Source organism: Protopterus annectens, chromosome 8.part0, assembly GCF_019279795.1.
Source record: "Protopterus annectens isolate FY-2018-M chromosome 8.part0, PAN1.0, whole genome shotgun sequence".
NCBI classification, from domain to species: Eukaryota; Metazoa; Chordata; order Ceratodontiformes; family Protopteridae; genus Protopterus; species Protopterus annectens.
Window position 1 is genome coordinate 1,276,682,184 of NC_056741.1, and position 16,341 is coordinate 1,276,698,524.

Sequence of the window (16,341 nt, forward strand, 5' to 3'; positions counted from 1 at the left end):
GCCCATTCCACCAGAGCTTTGGCTACTTCTTTAGCCTTCCAAGACAGACTGCCTATTGACACCATTTGTGCAGCGGCTACTTGGACTACTCCTCACACTTTTATTTCTCATTATAAGTTGGATTTAGCTTCTAGGCATAGAGCTAACTTTGGTTCCACTGTTCCCAGGAGTCTGTTCCGTTAGGCCACCCGGGACAAGGTGCTAGGGACGGTCCCATCCAGCAAGAATGAAGGCGAGATAGACAACTTAACATATAGAAGTTATGTTCTTACCATAACGTTCCATGTTAGTTGTCTTCTTCTCGCCTTCTTCTTGCGTCCACCCTCCTTCCCCTGGCCTGGACAGACCTAGAGGAGTTGTGATCGTGACCTCTCTTTCTACCACCTCTTTCTTAGTCATATGCTATTATGCATATTTCTTGGTTCAGGATGTAGGTCACCCTTCTTTCTTCCTGTTGTTAGAGGTGGATTCTGTTTTTACAGTTATACTGTTACTGTTATAAGCTGGGGTTAGCTTACAAACGAGATCTGAGGTAACTCTCGCCTAGCATTGTGGGATATAAGGAGCCTCGAGCGGTGGAACCAACTCTCGAGCTTTTAGAGTGGCCGAGTCGGAGCCGAGGTCGGCTCCGAACCCATCCAGCAAGAAGAAGGCGAGAAGAAGACAACTAACATGGAACGTTATGGTAAGAACATAACTTCTATTTTTGTCAATTTTAGTGTTCAGCAGAGAAGAAAAAAAACTCTAAATACGAAGTCCATTTACCTTTTCAATCCCTCTAATATTTTTTTGAAAATGTTTCTTAACATTCTTAACATTCACCCTGACAAGTATGCCAACGAAATAGACAACATTACGGCTGAGAATGATTGCCCACCAAGCAGTATTCTCCCTGTAGCAGACACTGGGGCACAAACAGAATTAGAGATGCTAGAGGGACATGAATTCACGAATGTAGCACAGCCGCACAGAGTAATTTGGAGTCCTGAGTTGCCAAAAAGTTAGTCAAAGGAAATAATTTATATTTTCTTACATGTGATTTGCTGAAATGTTTTCTTTTGTTCCCCAGCTGGGAGTAGTACCTAGCCGAAATTTTTTTTTTTTTTTACACACATTGGCCTAAATAAATGGACTCAAAGTAATGCAGTACTGATCCCTTAAACATTAAATGCTGAAATATTGGAGGGATTTGTCTGTGTCTTCCATTGATTAGATTCCCAAGATTACCTACATTTTAACATGGCAAACTCCACAACAGATGCAACCACTGTTTTATATTCTTGTATTTGTTTTGCTGCGATGTCGCAGAATTATTTGGGGAACTTGTGTCAAAAGCTGGGGTTACCACTGCAATACTTTGATTAACTTTCCAGTAAAATCATAACTTATAAGGCAACATTATAATGTGAATGATAAGGTACATTTGAGAAATCTTAAGTTGTAGAGGGGAGCACTATTATCATTGGCATAGCAATGCATGCAGTAACACTATAATGGTACAAGGTACATTTCCATAAAGCCACACATTGGAAGGTTTCATTATAATGCGCTGGATTCATGTCTGTGAAATTGCAACTTGGGGTCAATGTCAGTGTCAAATTGTTACTTGGCGATGGAGCTTATTTAATTTGTTTTTATTTAAAATTTATACCAGTTTAGTAGTTAGAAGCATTCATTTGATTTTTTACACAAATTGTATTTATTTTAATTTTATATGTGTAGCAGTTAATTTTATTTTTATTAAAGAAAATTGCATTTTAGTTAAGTTTAAATGTTATAAAACAGTATTCTGGTTATATTTTGTTTAATATTATGAGCGTGTGTAGCAGCAGTTTATTTTTATAAAAGAAAACTGTATTTTAGTTTTTTTTACACAAGTTCAAAGTTTGATACAATTTCAAACATTAATATAAATAAAACACTATCCTACTTGTTATATTTTGTTTAATATTTTTTCTGTTCAGTTTGCATTTGTTGGTATCCCACAATTCCATCAGAGTGGGTGAAGTTGCATAATTATATATGCAAATTTTGTTAATCAGCATACGGATTTGTACCTACTTTTTCATGGGCCTTTGTCCAGATTTTTGATGTTTCCAGGTTGAGAGGTAGGTCACTGAATCATCTTCCCAAGAATCACAAGAAAAAAACATTTCATTGCTGTCATCCAAAAATGTGTTCTCTAAATTTCCCTCTAACGTGCCCTCTTTTGGTTGAGATTCCACATTACAATGAGAAAAGTAAAACAACAAGTACACCTTTCTAATAAAACGCAAATTATTTATTTTTATCTTGACACACTGGTAAAACAGTAGGTACAAACTTCAGTCTATAATTTAAGACGATGTTCATTATCAGTCAGTTTCAGCCTACATAAATTCAAAACCAGGCCAGCAGAAACATTATCAAAATTACTTTGAGAAACAGAAGTACCATTCTCTTTTATCGCATTCCTGAAACTGCCTTCTCTCATTTGTTCTGCACGCTCTTTTCCCTGGTATATCATCCCTTCATCGTTCTTCATGAAAATTTTGGCCAAAATATGAAGGTTGTTGAGCCTGTGGCAAAGGGGGATAAGCCACATCTTCCCCTGACGAGCTCACAGCCTCAGAGGAAGCAAAAGACACACTGTGTGTTGTCTTAGATTAGTTTCCTGATTAAAAGAGTGCCTGCCCCTTTGCCGTCTCTTTTTCACATCAGCCTGAAGGGCCGAACCATTATTATAATCATTAATGTCCCTTTTTAACTTTTTCATTTTCTATTCTATCAACTCTTTGGAAAAATCCTTCAAACTATTATTAATGTCATTTAGAGCTTGTTCAAAGCAGGGCAGAGGCATTTGCTTATAGTAAGAGTGGTACAAATGGAGGAAATCTCCTCCTTAAGCACACTGCGTTTTAGTACATCCCGTTCAATCAGAATGTTAACCCACTCAATCAAAGCGATTTGCTGCTTTCCAGCATGTCTCAAGTTGTTTATCTTCAGCATTAGCTGGGTCAAAAGGTGTTGACGGATTTTTATACACGCTCAGACCCCCTTGATGTTATGTTTAATTCATTACGTCTTAAACAAGCCAAATTATAAAAAACTGAGGTTTCTTTATGCAGTAAACGCTTCAGTTCTATCTAAAGTCATTTTTACCTCAGCAGAAAGATGTTCATCTGGTCTCTGTCCCACTGATGCAAAAGGAGGATCCATCATTCTCAAATTACGACAGTCTTCCAAAAGCCTTTCCCAGGCATGTAAAAGGACAGTATTTCTAGAGTTACTTCCCGAGTCTGTAACTCATTCTGCAGACTGCAGCATATACTGTTCCATAGTTCTCTGTGTGGCATCAACACCCTCATCTGAAAAATAAGAGTTATATTAACCGAAGGGTCACTGGCCATGAAATCCAATATCACAAAACAACACAAGCAGAAAAATATTCAATAATGACCAAGGGCAGTGGAAGAGACCCAAACTTTAATGCAAAATGTACAAAAAACGATACAGGCTCCAGCGCCTCGACCAAAAAAGCCTTTCAAGAGTCAAAAAGCACAACACATCACTACATTAAAAAGTCCACCAATAAAAATAATTCAATTAAACAATCAAATAAAAAATAAAATAAAACAATTCAGTTCAAGAACTCTTTACTTTATAGAAACACTTTCCAATTGCATTCTAAATTTAAGCCATTAGAGGTCAGAGTACCATTTTTCAAAATAAACTCTCTTTAAAAAGTAACTTCTGTTTTAAGTCACTATCCATAAAAACTTTTACCTTTTCTAATATGATACCCTGAAGAAGTTGTTCTTTCCCATTATGGCACAAAGAAACGTTCATGATGACTGAATTTTCCACCCTTTGATTTTTTTATGTCCCTCAGATGTTCTAAAAGCCTAGTTCTAAATACTTTTTGTTTCTCGTATGTAAAAAAAGATTACATGGGCACTTCAGGGCATATACTACCCTTTCTGCACTGCAACTATACAACTTCTTAGGTGTATAAATCACATTAATTCTGTCAAAAAATTGGACTACATGTGTACAACCAGAACAATGCTTACAAGGAATAGTACCAACTTCTCCCACGCCCATGTTCTTGTATGGAACCGGTGTGGTATAATAACTATGAAACAAGATGTCCTTTACATTATGGGCCCCTCTTATAAGAAAAACATAATTTATCAGGGAGCAACCCAACTAAACTTTTATCTTTAAATAAAAAGTCCCAATAATATTTGACAGTATTAGAAATATCAGCAAAAATAGTATACTCTTAACAAAATACATAATTTTATTTTCTTTATTTCGTGGTCCACCTCTAATCTTAATGTACCACTTATCATTTCTGGCCATATCATGTCTATCATCCTTGGCTAGTTGATTAGTGGATGCTTTATAATATGCATCCTGAATACAACAGCTACCATAGCACCGTTGTTTAAATTGATCACACATCTTTTTAAACTGTACCTCAAGAACCTTTTGGTCATTACAAAGTCTTTTTGTATGGAATAATTCTCCACAAGGTCGAGATCTCATTAGATGTGGGGGGGGTGACCACTCCCACCATGCAAACAGTGGTCGCCATCCTCAAATTTCCTATGTATGTTCTATAAAGTATAGGGTTCCTGAACTGAATTGTTTTATTTTAATTGATTATTTTAGGTTCATAGGTTGGTACTAGGCTTTCGGCCCTGGGGCCTATACAAGCCTAGCCGTAACAATTCCCTGGCTATTTCTTCCTACAATATTTACATCCCTGGACCCCTGTTTTTTATTTGATTGTTTAATTGAATCATTTTTATTGGTGGACTTTTTTAATGCAGTGATGTATTTGTTTGTTGGTGTTGTGTTTTTTGACTCTTGAAAGCCCTTTTTGGCGGAGGTGCTGATGCTTGTATTGGTTTTTGTACATTTTGCAGTAAAGTTTGGGTCTCTTCTTACTTGCCTTGGTCGTTAGTAAAAATTGACAGTCTGATCAACTTTTTGTATCCTTTTCAAAGCCCCGCTTGGGAAAGTTTTTTTTTAAGGTCACCCATGCTCATTGGATTTCCAGTTGCATCTCTGTGGCTTATCACGCTAAATGTATGCCTTTACTGGCCCTGTCATGTTGCATTCCACCAGGTCAAGGTCTACTTATGCGGCGTTATGGTCCAGCGTTCCTATTGATGACATTTGCTCCGCTGCCACTTGGTCCTACTCACATACTTTTATTTTCCCTTACAAGTTGGCCATTCTCTCCAGGAGCAGGGCTTATTTTGGCTCTGCTGTGCTCCAGAATATCCTTCCATGACGGCCTCCCAAGGTTACTTTAGCTAAGAGACTCTGTTCCATAAGTTGAAGACCAAATGAAAACTTCAGATAAAGAAGTTATGTACCGAGTTGTTGCTTTTCATTTGTCTTCAACCATCCCTCTCTCCGTCCCCCTGCCTCTGGGCTTGTGTTGTGGACCGGACAGATGCAGGCAGAGGTTTATCATCATCTTCTTCCTGGTTTTGAGTCTGTGTTGTACCCCTTCAATGGTTAGGGATTAAGGTACTCTGCTGTGGGTTGGGTTGTGCTGTCTTGCAACAAACTTTATCTGGGGGGAGGAGGGAGAGCGGGGCATTATGGGTAGGGGAGGAGTTCTGATTTGTGCTCCAATGCTGGTGTATGCGGCCGAGTCGGATCCAATCTCTGATCCAAGTAACACAGGTTGAAGACAAATGAAAAGCAACAACTCAGATGGAACATTATGGTAAGTACATTGGTTATAAAAAGTGTACACACCCCTGTTAAAATGCCAGGTTTTTGTGATATAAAAAAATAAGACCACAATAAATCATTTCAAAACTTTTCCCACCCTTAATGTGACCTATAAACCTGTACAATTCAATTGCAAAACAAAGCTATTAGGGGAAAAGTATAAAAAATAAAACCTACAGTAAGCTGGTTGCATAAGTGTGCGCACCCTTAAACTATTACTTTGTTGAAGCACCTTTTGGCAGCATTCAGTCTTCTTGGGTAGGAATCTATCAGCGTGGCACATCTTGACTTGGCATTATTTGCCCACTCTTCCTTGCAAAAGTGCTCCAAATCTGTCAGATTACAAGGGCATTTCTTGTTCACAGCCCTCTTCAGGTCACCCCACAGATTTTCTATTGGATTTAGGTCTGGGCTCTGGCTGGGCCATTCCAAAACTTTAGTTTTCTTCTGGTGAAGCTATTCTTTATTGATTTGGATGTGTGCTTGGGGTCATTGTTGCATTGAAAGGTGAAATTCCTCTTCATCTTCAGCTTTCTAGCAGGGGCCTGAAGGTTTTGGGCCAAAAGTGACTGGTGTTTGGAACTGTTCATAATTCCCTCCACCTTGACTAAAGCCCCAGTTCCAGCTGAAGAAAAGCAACCACAAAGCATGGTACTGCCACCAACATGCTTCACCGTGGGGATGGTGTTCTTTTGGTGATGCAAAGTGTTGTTTTTGCACCAAACATACCTTTTGGAATTGTGGCCAAAAAGTTCAACCTTGGTCTCAGACCGTAGCACATTTTCCCACATGCTTTTGGGAGACTTTATGTATTGTTTTGCAAATTTTAGCCAGGCCTGGATGTTCTTCTGTATAAGAAAAGGCTTCCGTCTTGCAACCCTACCCCATAGTCCAGACATATGAAGAATATAGGAGATTGTTGTCACATGTAGTACACAACCAGTGCTTGCCAGAAATTCCTGCAGCTCCTTCACTGTTGCTGTAGATCTCTTGGCAGCCTCCCTAACCAGTTTTCGTCTTGTCTTTTCATCAGTTTGAGGGCCGTTCAGTTCTTTGCAACGTCACTGTTGTCCCATATTTTCTCCACTTTTTGATGACTGTCTTCACTGTGTTCCATGGTATATCCACTGCTGTGTAAATGTTCTTGTACCCTTCTCCTGACTGATACCTTTCAACAATGAGATCCCTTTGATGCTTTGTAAGCTCTCTGCAAACCATGGCTTTTGCTGTAGCAGGCAATTGAGTAAATGCCAGGAAAATCTTACTAGGACAGGTGAACTTCATTTGGGGTTAATCAGTCTCTCTCTAATTGATGGCAGGTGTGTACCCAAGAAGACTGAATGTTGTAATTAAATCAAAAGGTGCTTCAACAAAGTATTAGCTTAAGGGTGTTCACACTTGCGCAACCAGCTTATTCTGTGTTTTTTTTATTTTTTTATATTTTTCCATTTTTCCCCTAACAGAGGTTTGTTTTTCAATTGGATTGTACAAGGTTATAGGTCACATTAAAGGTGGGAAAAGTTTTGCAGTGATATATTGTGATGTCATTTTTTTATATCACAAAAGTCCTGCACTTTAACAGGGGTGTGTACACTTTTTATATCCACTGTACATAACTTTCTTCCCCCATATCCTGGAAATGTCCACAGGGGAGCATCAGGAGCTATCTTCTATGATGGACTTTGTAACACAAAATAAAGGGTCTCCTCATACATCCCAGCCTGAAGACACCACATCTCAACAGCCTGGATGATCTGATTGTACTTCCTTTTAGGCACCACTATACAGAGAACATGTGGAATATTGATATGGTGTCAGGAAAGCCTGCTCTTTGAAAATTCTGTTTGCCCATATGGAGGAGGTTTCCAGTTGGTGCCAGACAGTAAGCCAGGCTCCTAGCTTTACCCTGCTTTTTGTGATACTTCAGTACCTCTGTGAGCTGTTTGAAACGGGCTTTGCTTGTCCTCTTAAGTTCATCTCTTTGCCATCTTTGCCTGTTTGCCATTGGATTTTTCCATGGCCACCTTAAGGTCAGTGAAGTAATTCCTTAAAGTGCTACATCTGAGAACCCCCCCCCAAAAAAAAAAAAGGTTATGCCTTGAAATAATCCTACCAAAACTCCCTTTGAGCTAGCCTAGCTTGCACTGTTTTTGGCGTAGAAATCTGTTCTGCTCTTAATCACATTAGCCAGGAGGGTATCAGAACTGCAAACTTTATGCAAGAAGTCCCTTTCTGGCCTCCCATAGGGATAGTGTGCATCTGAGAACAAGTCCGTCCTTCATAGCTAAAGTAGTGATAGAATTCTCTCTGAATTTACCTGTACAGCTGTTTTTCACCCACAGCCAACGAATAAAGGTGAAAGGACTTTATACTCTGGATGTGCTCATACAACTAAGGTACTGTTTTACACAGACTAAGGGCAGTAGAAAATCCAGTAAGCTTTTTGTCTTTTGCAGCCAAAAATAGAGAAGAGCAGTTTCCAGACAAACTATATCTAAATGGTCAGCACATTCTAATTTTTTTTTACTCCTCGCAAGGTAAATATTGAGCATGGTAATGTTGCTGTTACTAAGGCCACAGCTGCTACTATGGTATTCCTTATAGTGGTTTGACACTCAAACCATTCTGGAAGGCGCCACTTAAGTGTCGCTCTGCACTTGTACACTACAGATTGGATATTGGTTTGAAGGCTTTAGTTGGATTTGCTATGGCCAGGTTACAAGGCATACAGAAAACAGTCTGTCTCCTCAGGCATACCTCCCTGTCATCCAGGAGCTCTAGTGATTGCCCCAGTAGTTAAGCTGCTGCAACAGTGATCTAAAGCAACAACATAGTACAGTTGTGTAGGAACTTAAGATCATAATACTAGATTAGATGCTTGACAAGATCATGTTGCGGAATGGTCTCCTTGTTGCCTATCACCCTGTTTTGATTTACTTGTGAGTTATAGTCATCCTAGGATGAGTAGGGCGCACATAGTCAAACTTCCCTTTCCTTATTGTCTAAGGTCTGGCCAGTTGTCTGGGGAGGCCACTTCTCTTCCCACGTCCTGAGCAGGTTATAATTTCCGGTACCTTTTACCTGTGTATTCTTAAAATTACCATTCCGTGCTAGTGCTTTACTTTCCTTTCTGGACAAGAAAGCTCTAAGATAGCATTGACAGATGTGACTGTTATACTAGGAATATGCTGACATCCTTGTTCATCCACTGTGCAAATGGGAAAGTTTTTTTCCCTCCCCTTACGGTTGACACTGGTGCCCCTGTTCTTTATCTGATCTACCTATTGCTCCTAATCATCCCTGGACATTTTTTGATAGTGTTAAGTATCCTAAGAGCATTCTGGGTCTGCTAGTCATCCTGCTACTGTGGAAGGTTGTTTTGACCTACTATTACTGCCCCACTTCCCTACTATTGCCTAGCATGTCCAAGGGCTACTTCCCTCTGTGGACAGCACCCACCTACTATTTTCCTGGCCTTCACCAGAGATCGTATGCAAGGAACAACTAGGCGACTGTCCAACTTCCAGGATGGGCTTGCCTATTCCTTATTGACAGTATCTCAAGATCCTGGAGTTGCTAATCTAGTTGAACTTGTCATCTTGGCCATATGTAGGGCTTTTATTCCTGTATGCCACAGTGATAGCCCCAGAGGGGGGAGGATTCTGATCTCTAGAAGTTGAGCCTAGATGTAAAGAAACACCTGCGGCAGTGTCGCAGTAGTCAAAACTACTGTGGCAGTAATGTACTCTACCATCTGTTATGGTAAGCTCCTACTTGGTAGCACGTTGCCTTCTTTAAAGATCTGATATGGTGAGTACCTCACCTAACCTACCTTTGAGTGACTTAAAAAGGTTTAATTAAAATGTCTGTCAACCTTGTTAGGTGCCTGTTTTTCATCTGTATGCATTGAGTTTCACATCTGTTTTGTTCTTTTGCTTCTTTTCCTTGATAACCTGTGTAGATGAGGTAGTATTTTTTGGAACATCATGAATAAACAGAGCAGGCTCTTACTTTTCAAAGAGTAATGCTTGCTTCACATGCTGACTAATGAGAGTAAATAAATTAATGCCTGAGATTCTCATTTTCTGTGTCCAAGACATTCAGACCTTGTTATCTGCTCTTATTTTACTTTAGTGTCTGTTTTTTTTTTTTTACTTTATATATTTTTGCTTGCACAGTATATATTCGACTTTCTACAGAACTGTCTCCACAGGTGTCATTGTGTTGCGTTTGCATTTTGTTTCCGCAAGATAATGAGTACTGATCAGATTTCCTAGTGTGCTGTTGCCTACTTGGAGCTTTGACACATGATGCACTTTTTTTTTTTTTTTTTTTGTTACAGATATATGGTCAGCAGGCTGTGTACTAGCAGAGCTACTCCTAGGACAGCCAATTTTTCCAGGAGACAGTGGTGTCGACCAGCTGGTTGAAATTATTAAGGTACCTCTTTTTATTGGTCGGTCGTTAGTTCATTGTTCTCTTATTTTGTATGCCTAGATTCTGGAAGGGGGAATGTAAGTAATGCAGATGTTCTTTGTGTTTCACTGTTGCAGTCATCACATTTGGGTTATCTGCTTGCAGTAGCCCTCCGTCGGCCTGATTATAAAGTCTTGTGTCCTGTGTCGGTTGCTGTCTCATCTTCCATGACATCAGGTAGTCAGGGGTATAATGCATGCAGCCGACGCCATTACATCAGTCTTTCTTGCCATGCGGTGCCCGAAGCAGAAGCAGTTCGCAAGTGCCGGTCGACCGACTCCCGAAATTTTCATTTTCGAGTTTCAGATCCGAAGTCTTCAACTAAGCTAATTACCCCATTGGGGGTCCTTTTTCTTGCTCTAAACCGATGTCAGTAAAAGTTAATAATTGTATTTCTTGTGGAAAGCAAATACCTCATAAAGATTTTAATTCGTACTGCATTCCTTGCTTAGACCCAGACCACGACGTACCTCACTGTCGGTTTTGTGCCTTATTCAAACTTCATACTGTTCGTCGTCTGTTCATTTACGCTTCCAAATATTTTGGTACTCGGTTCAATTATCCAGAAATGGCTTTGATGTTCATCGTGCATACAGCTGCAGTCATAACAGATGGGTTCTCCTGCCGTCAGGCGGGTCCTCGGTCGGCCGAATTCCAAAGTCTAGGTCCGGTGTCGGTTGTCGTCGCTTCTTCGCTGACGTCAGTGCGACAGGGGTATAAAAGAACCAGCCGACGCCATTTTCTTCAGTCTTTCTTGCCGCGCGGTGCCCGAAGCAGAAGCAGTTCGCAAGTGCCGGTCGGCCAGCTCCTGAGATTACGAATATTTTTCAACCGAAGACTTCTAGAAAGCGAAGTACCCCGTTGGGGAAACTTTTCTTGCCTCAGACCGATGTCAGACAAAGTTAATAATTGCATTTCATGTGGGAAGCAAATACCGCATAAGGATTTCCATTCCCTGTGTATACCTTGCTTAGGCCCAGACCACGATGTCTCGGCCTGTCGTTTTTGTGCTACATTCAACAGACGCACTATTAAGCGTCGGGCGGAGTTCGCCCAACACTATTTTGGCAAAAAGTTTAATTACAACATGTCGTCAGATACTCCGACTCCAATTTTGAGTAAACGACATAAAGATAAGGACCGACATACGAGGTCCGCGACTTCTACCGACACCACGCTAAAGCCGACTACATATGCTCTGGTTCTCAGTGAGGCGCCTACGCAGCCCTTGACTACCGATGACACTTCATTAGCAATGTCTTCTGTGCCCGAGGTCGCAGGCTCTTCGGCCCACACCCCGACTACAGATACCGAAGTCGCTCTTGGTGGGGAAACTCAGAGTTCAGACAGGCCTGCCACCTCTCAAGGTGTCTTCAGGCCTTCTTCTTTTTCCATTAAGGCTTACACTAAATCTAAAGCAGCCATGCATTCTAAAAGACAAGCTCCACAGGGCCCTTCTCAAGGCCCCATGCCTAAAAAGCAGATGCTCAAAATGGCTGAGGATTTGATTACTCTTATCAGGGGTTCCCAACCCCCCCCCCCCCCGGACAAAAGGCCCAGAGTGGAGGAAGAATACCTTTGCATGGACCAGGCCTCCATTACTTCAGAGCATTCTGAGGACCAGGAACATTCTTACTCCCCTTTCGAAGATTCAGATGCAGAGGAGTCCATTCCCTCTGTCTCCCCCCCTGAGGATTACTCTTTTGGAGAAACCTTGCATACCTTGAGGGAACACTTCCACTGGGAAGGCCAAGAGTACTCAGACTCCAAGAAAAGGTTCAGGGATTTCCTCTTGCTCCCTCAGCACAGGCCTCTGGATATACCTCCTGTCTTAGACATACTAGATGATGTGTATTCAGAGGCCAGCTTTAACCCAGATTCTTTACCTCCAGCTCCAGTCAAGCCTGACAGGTATTACCGGGTGCCTGATTCACACCAATTCCTATACAAAAGCCATGCGGCTGACCCAGAAACTATTTCACAGGGTCCCAAGGGAATTAAGGCCTCCACTGCCAAAAATCCATTACCTTCAGAGAGAGATTCCAGGGCTTTAGAAAGGTGGGGGAAAAAGGTATATACCTCGGCCACTTTAACCATGAGGGCATTAAACTTGTCAGTTCCATATGTTAAAGTATCAACAGTTTTTGTTATCTCAGTTGAAAAGCAAAATGTCACAACCTGAACAACCAGACTTGAAGGAGTTGCAGGATTTGTTGCATAGTGCAGAGCAAGTGGGTAAACATACCTTGCAATGTGGGTTTGATGCTTTAGAGGCCTCTTGTAGAGCTGCTGTTACAGGATCAGTCATACGTAGACATGCTTGGCTCAAAGAGCAAACCTTACCAGATTATGTCAAAGCTAAATTACTAGATGCACCTCTTCAAAAAGATGTATTGTTTGGTGTTAAAGCTGAGGAGGTATTAAAGAAAATGGAGGAAAAGGCAAAATCAATGCAAACAGTGAAAGATTTCCTACAGGTACAACCGCCACATTTCAGTAGAAATTGGCCTTCAAAAAATTGGTCCTTTCCAGCCGCAGACAGACCTCAAAGAGGTAGATACAGGCGCCCGAGAGGTAGAGGGCAATCTCAAGGATCATTTAGAGGCAGACAATGGCAAACACCTACACCAAGAGGGGGTGAGGATAGTTCACAGCCATTCAGAAAGCAGACCCAATGACTTTCCCCTTTGCACGCCAAGCAAGGCTCAAATGGCAGCACCTTTAGGCGGAAAACTGGCATTATTTTCAAAAAATTGGCATATTGTCACAAAAGACAAATGGATCCTGGACATTATAGACAGAGGCTACAGATTCCACTTTCACACCCTTCCAAAAATGAAAGGGCAAAGGCACAAAAACAAATTTCAGATCTCATGGACATGAAAGCTATTCAAGAGGTAACCTGCACAAGAACAGGGTCAAGGTTTTTATTCCAGACTATTCCTGGTACCAAGGAAGGGCAAAGATTGGAGACCTATTTTGGACCTATCCATCCTAAACACATTTACTCGTACCAAAGTTCAAGATGCTCACATTACAGCAGCTTCTTCCCATGTTGGGCAAGGAGTCTTGGCTGGTGACATTGGACCTCAAGGAGGCATACCTGCATGTCCCAATCAGACAAGATTGCAGAAGATACCTCAGATTTCTTGCAGGTTCATCCCATTATCAATTCTCTGCATTGCCCTTTGGCTTATCTACTGCGCCCAGAGTGTTCACGAAATGCCCGGCATCAGTAATTGCCTTCTGCAGACTTCAAGGGATGCAAATATACCCATATCTGGACGACTGCCTGATCCAAGCGGACAGCAAACACACTCTTCTGAAACACCTGGTGTTTGTAATAATGTTGTTGAAATCTCTGGGATACACAGTCAACAAAAAGAAGTCAAGACTAATACCCTCTCAAACAATAATTTTCCTGGGTGCCAGCTTGGATACAAACACCCAGATGGCCTACCTCACGCCAGAGAAACAAGGGCAATTAACTCAATACTTCAGAAAACTGGCAACCTTCACCAGGCTGACTGCAAGGAAAATCCTGCAGGCTCTGGGATTCATGGCATCTTGCATCCTGCTAATCCCATGTGCAAAGCTGCATATGAGGAAACTTCAATGGTACCTAAAAAACTTATGGTCTCAATACAGCCACATTTTAGAAACAATCATACCACTGATTCCATGTCTTCAAAAGGAATTTCTGTGGTGGGCTCAAGCATGCCAATGAAACATAGGTCTCCCATTCTGCAAGCCTCAAGCAAATCAAGTCATCACAACAGACGCCTCGGACTACGCCTGGGGGGGGCGCACATGACAGATCGGTGCATTCAGGGCAAATCGTCACAAAAAGAAAAGCACCTACACATCAATCAAAAGGAAATGCTCGCAGTAATAAATGCTATTATGGCTTTCAAAGACCTACTGCATCCAGGGCAGCTATTGATAAGAACAGACAACACCACAGTGATGTGGTACATAAACAGGGAGGAACTCATTCATATCCCCTGTGCAGACTAGCCATGTCCCTTTGGAACACGGCTCTGGAATCGCAAATCCAACTTCAAGCACAATTCCTGCCAGGGAAGGAAAACACACTGGCAGACAACCTGAGCAGAAATATGACGGATTCACACGAATGGAAGTTGCATCCTCAAGTTTTTACAATGATAATTCAAGCATGGGGAAGGCCAGACATAGATCTCTTTGCCACCCACAAAAATTACCAATTGACAAAATTCTGCTCAAGGACCTTTCATCCACAGGCCTAGAAAGTGGACGCACTCTCTTTCAGTTGGACAACAATGACGGTTTATGGCTTTCCACCTCTTCCACTGCTGGCCAAAGTTCTATTAAAAGCCAGAGCAGACAGACCAAAGATGATTCTCATTGCTCCAGACTGGCCAAGACAACACTGGCACCCACTCCTGAGGAGCCTGACGCCTTCCCCACCATGGATCCTGCCTCTAATGCCTCTTCTAGTGACTCAGCAAAACTTCAGAACTCTTCACAGTCAGCTGAAAACACTCGATCTAGCCGCATGGAGGATTCCTTAAATTCACAGCAGACCCTACTCTCCAAGGAGGTGCAGGATGTCATTTTGGAGGCCAGAAGGCCTTCTACTAGAAAAGCCTACTCCGCAAAATGGAAACGGTTTTGTGGCTGGAATCAGAAAAAGGGTCAGAATCCTGGAATACTGAATTTACCTCAAATACTACAGTACCTAGCCAAGCTGCTAAGCAGTGGACTTTCATTCTCCTCCATCAAAATCCATGCCTCAGCCATTTCTACAACACTGATCCTCCTTTATTCTCTCACCCTCTCTTAAGACAGTTCCTCAGAGGGGCTAAGAATATAAAACACCCAAGGAAGCAACCAGTACCGGCTTGGGACCTCAATTTAATTCTAGCAAAACTAACCCTGCCTCCTTTTGAGCCAGCTGCTTCAACAGATCTGCAATATTTGTCATGGAAAACAGCCTTCCTTCTAGCTATCACCTTAGCACGCAGGGTTTCGGAACTACAAGCCCTCATGGCTGTGCAGCCTTTCATCATGTTCCATCAGGACAGAGTTTCCATACCAACCAATCCTTCATTTATGCCAAAGGGTAGTATCCAGGGTAACCTTGAATCAGGCTATCCACTTACCTACGTTTTACCCTAATCCACAAAACAAAGGGGAGAGGCTACTACATTCCTTGGACATTCACAGACAGCTCCGTTATTATTTGGACAGAACAAAGCCTTTCTGAAAATCAGCGCAACTCTGTGTCCTATGCTACAGGTGCTCAAGGGAAGCCTATTTCCAAACAGACAATCTCAAAATGGATAGCCCACTGCATACGCTTTTGTTACTCTTCATGGTAAAACTGTACCTACAGGCATCAGATCTCACTCCACAAGGGCCACAGCTACCTCTGCAGCTTTCCTCAGGGGGGTTCCTACCAAAGATATTTTGGAAGCAGCCACTTGGAGTTCTGTACATACTTTCTCCAAGCACTATCACCTACCATTATACTCCAAAACTAGAGCGGTCTTTGCCACTGCAGTCTTGCAGGGCATCCTGGCTCCACCTAGTTCCACTTAGTGCCTACCACCCCTTTATTAGCTTTGGGATTCTACCCATCTGTTATGACTGCAGCTGTATGCACGATGAACATAGTACAGTTTTGTACCTACCATAAATGTAGATGTTCGAGTGCTAATACAGCTGCAGTCCAGATTTCCCTCCCTCCTTCCCCTCTTGGGACAGGCCTTATGGCTAACACCTCCTCATACAACCTCATTGGGGTATTCTTTTATGGTGTATTTGCTTGCAACTACTGTTTTTTGATTATATTGCATTTGCTTTACTACATAAATTTATGTTTTGCCTTCCTTCTGGGGGCACCTGACATCTGGGGCAAGAAAAACTGAAGAAAATGGCGTCGGCTGGTTCTTTTATACCCCTGTCGCACTGACGTCAGGGAAGAAACGACGACAACCGACGCCGGACCTAGACTTTGGAATTCGGCCAACCGAGGACCCGCCTGACGGCAGGAGAACCCATCTGTTATGACTGCAGCTGTATTAGCACTCGAACATCTACATTTATGGTAGGTACAAAACTGTACTGTAAGCCACCCGACTACCG

At 41.9% G+C, this 16,341-nt stretch overlaps 1 protein-coding gene across 1 annotated transcript in view; it reads left to right on the forward strand.

Annotated features, from left to right (window-relative positions):
• GSK3A (glycogen synthase kinase 3 alpha) overlaps positions 1 to 16,341 on the forward strand; it is a 1,198,873-nt gene that overhangs the window by 1,075,547 nt on the left and 106,985 nt on the right. Inside the window, exon 7 of the mRNA XM_044079420.1 lies at positions 10,079 to 10,176. Coding sequence (XP_043935355.1) covers positions 10,079 to 10,176 — 98 coding nt within the window. The remainder of the gene's footprint in view (positions 1 to 10,078; positions 10,177 to 16,341) is intronic.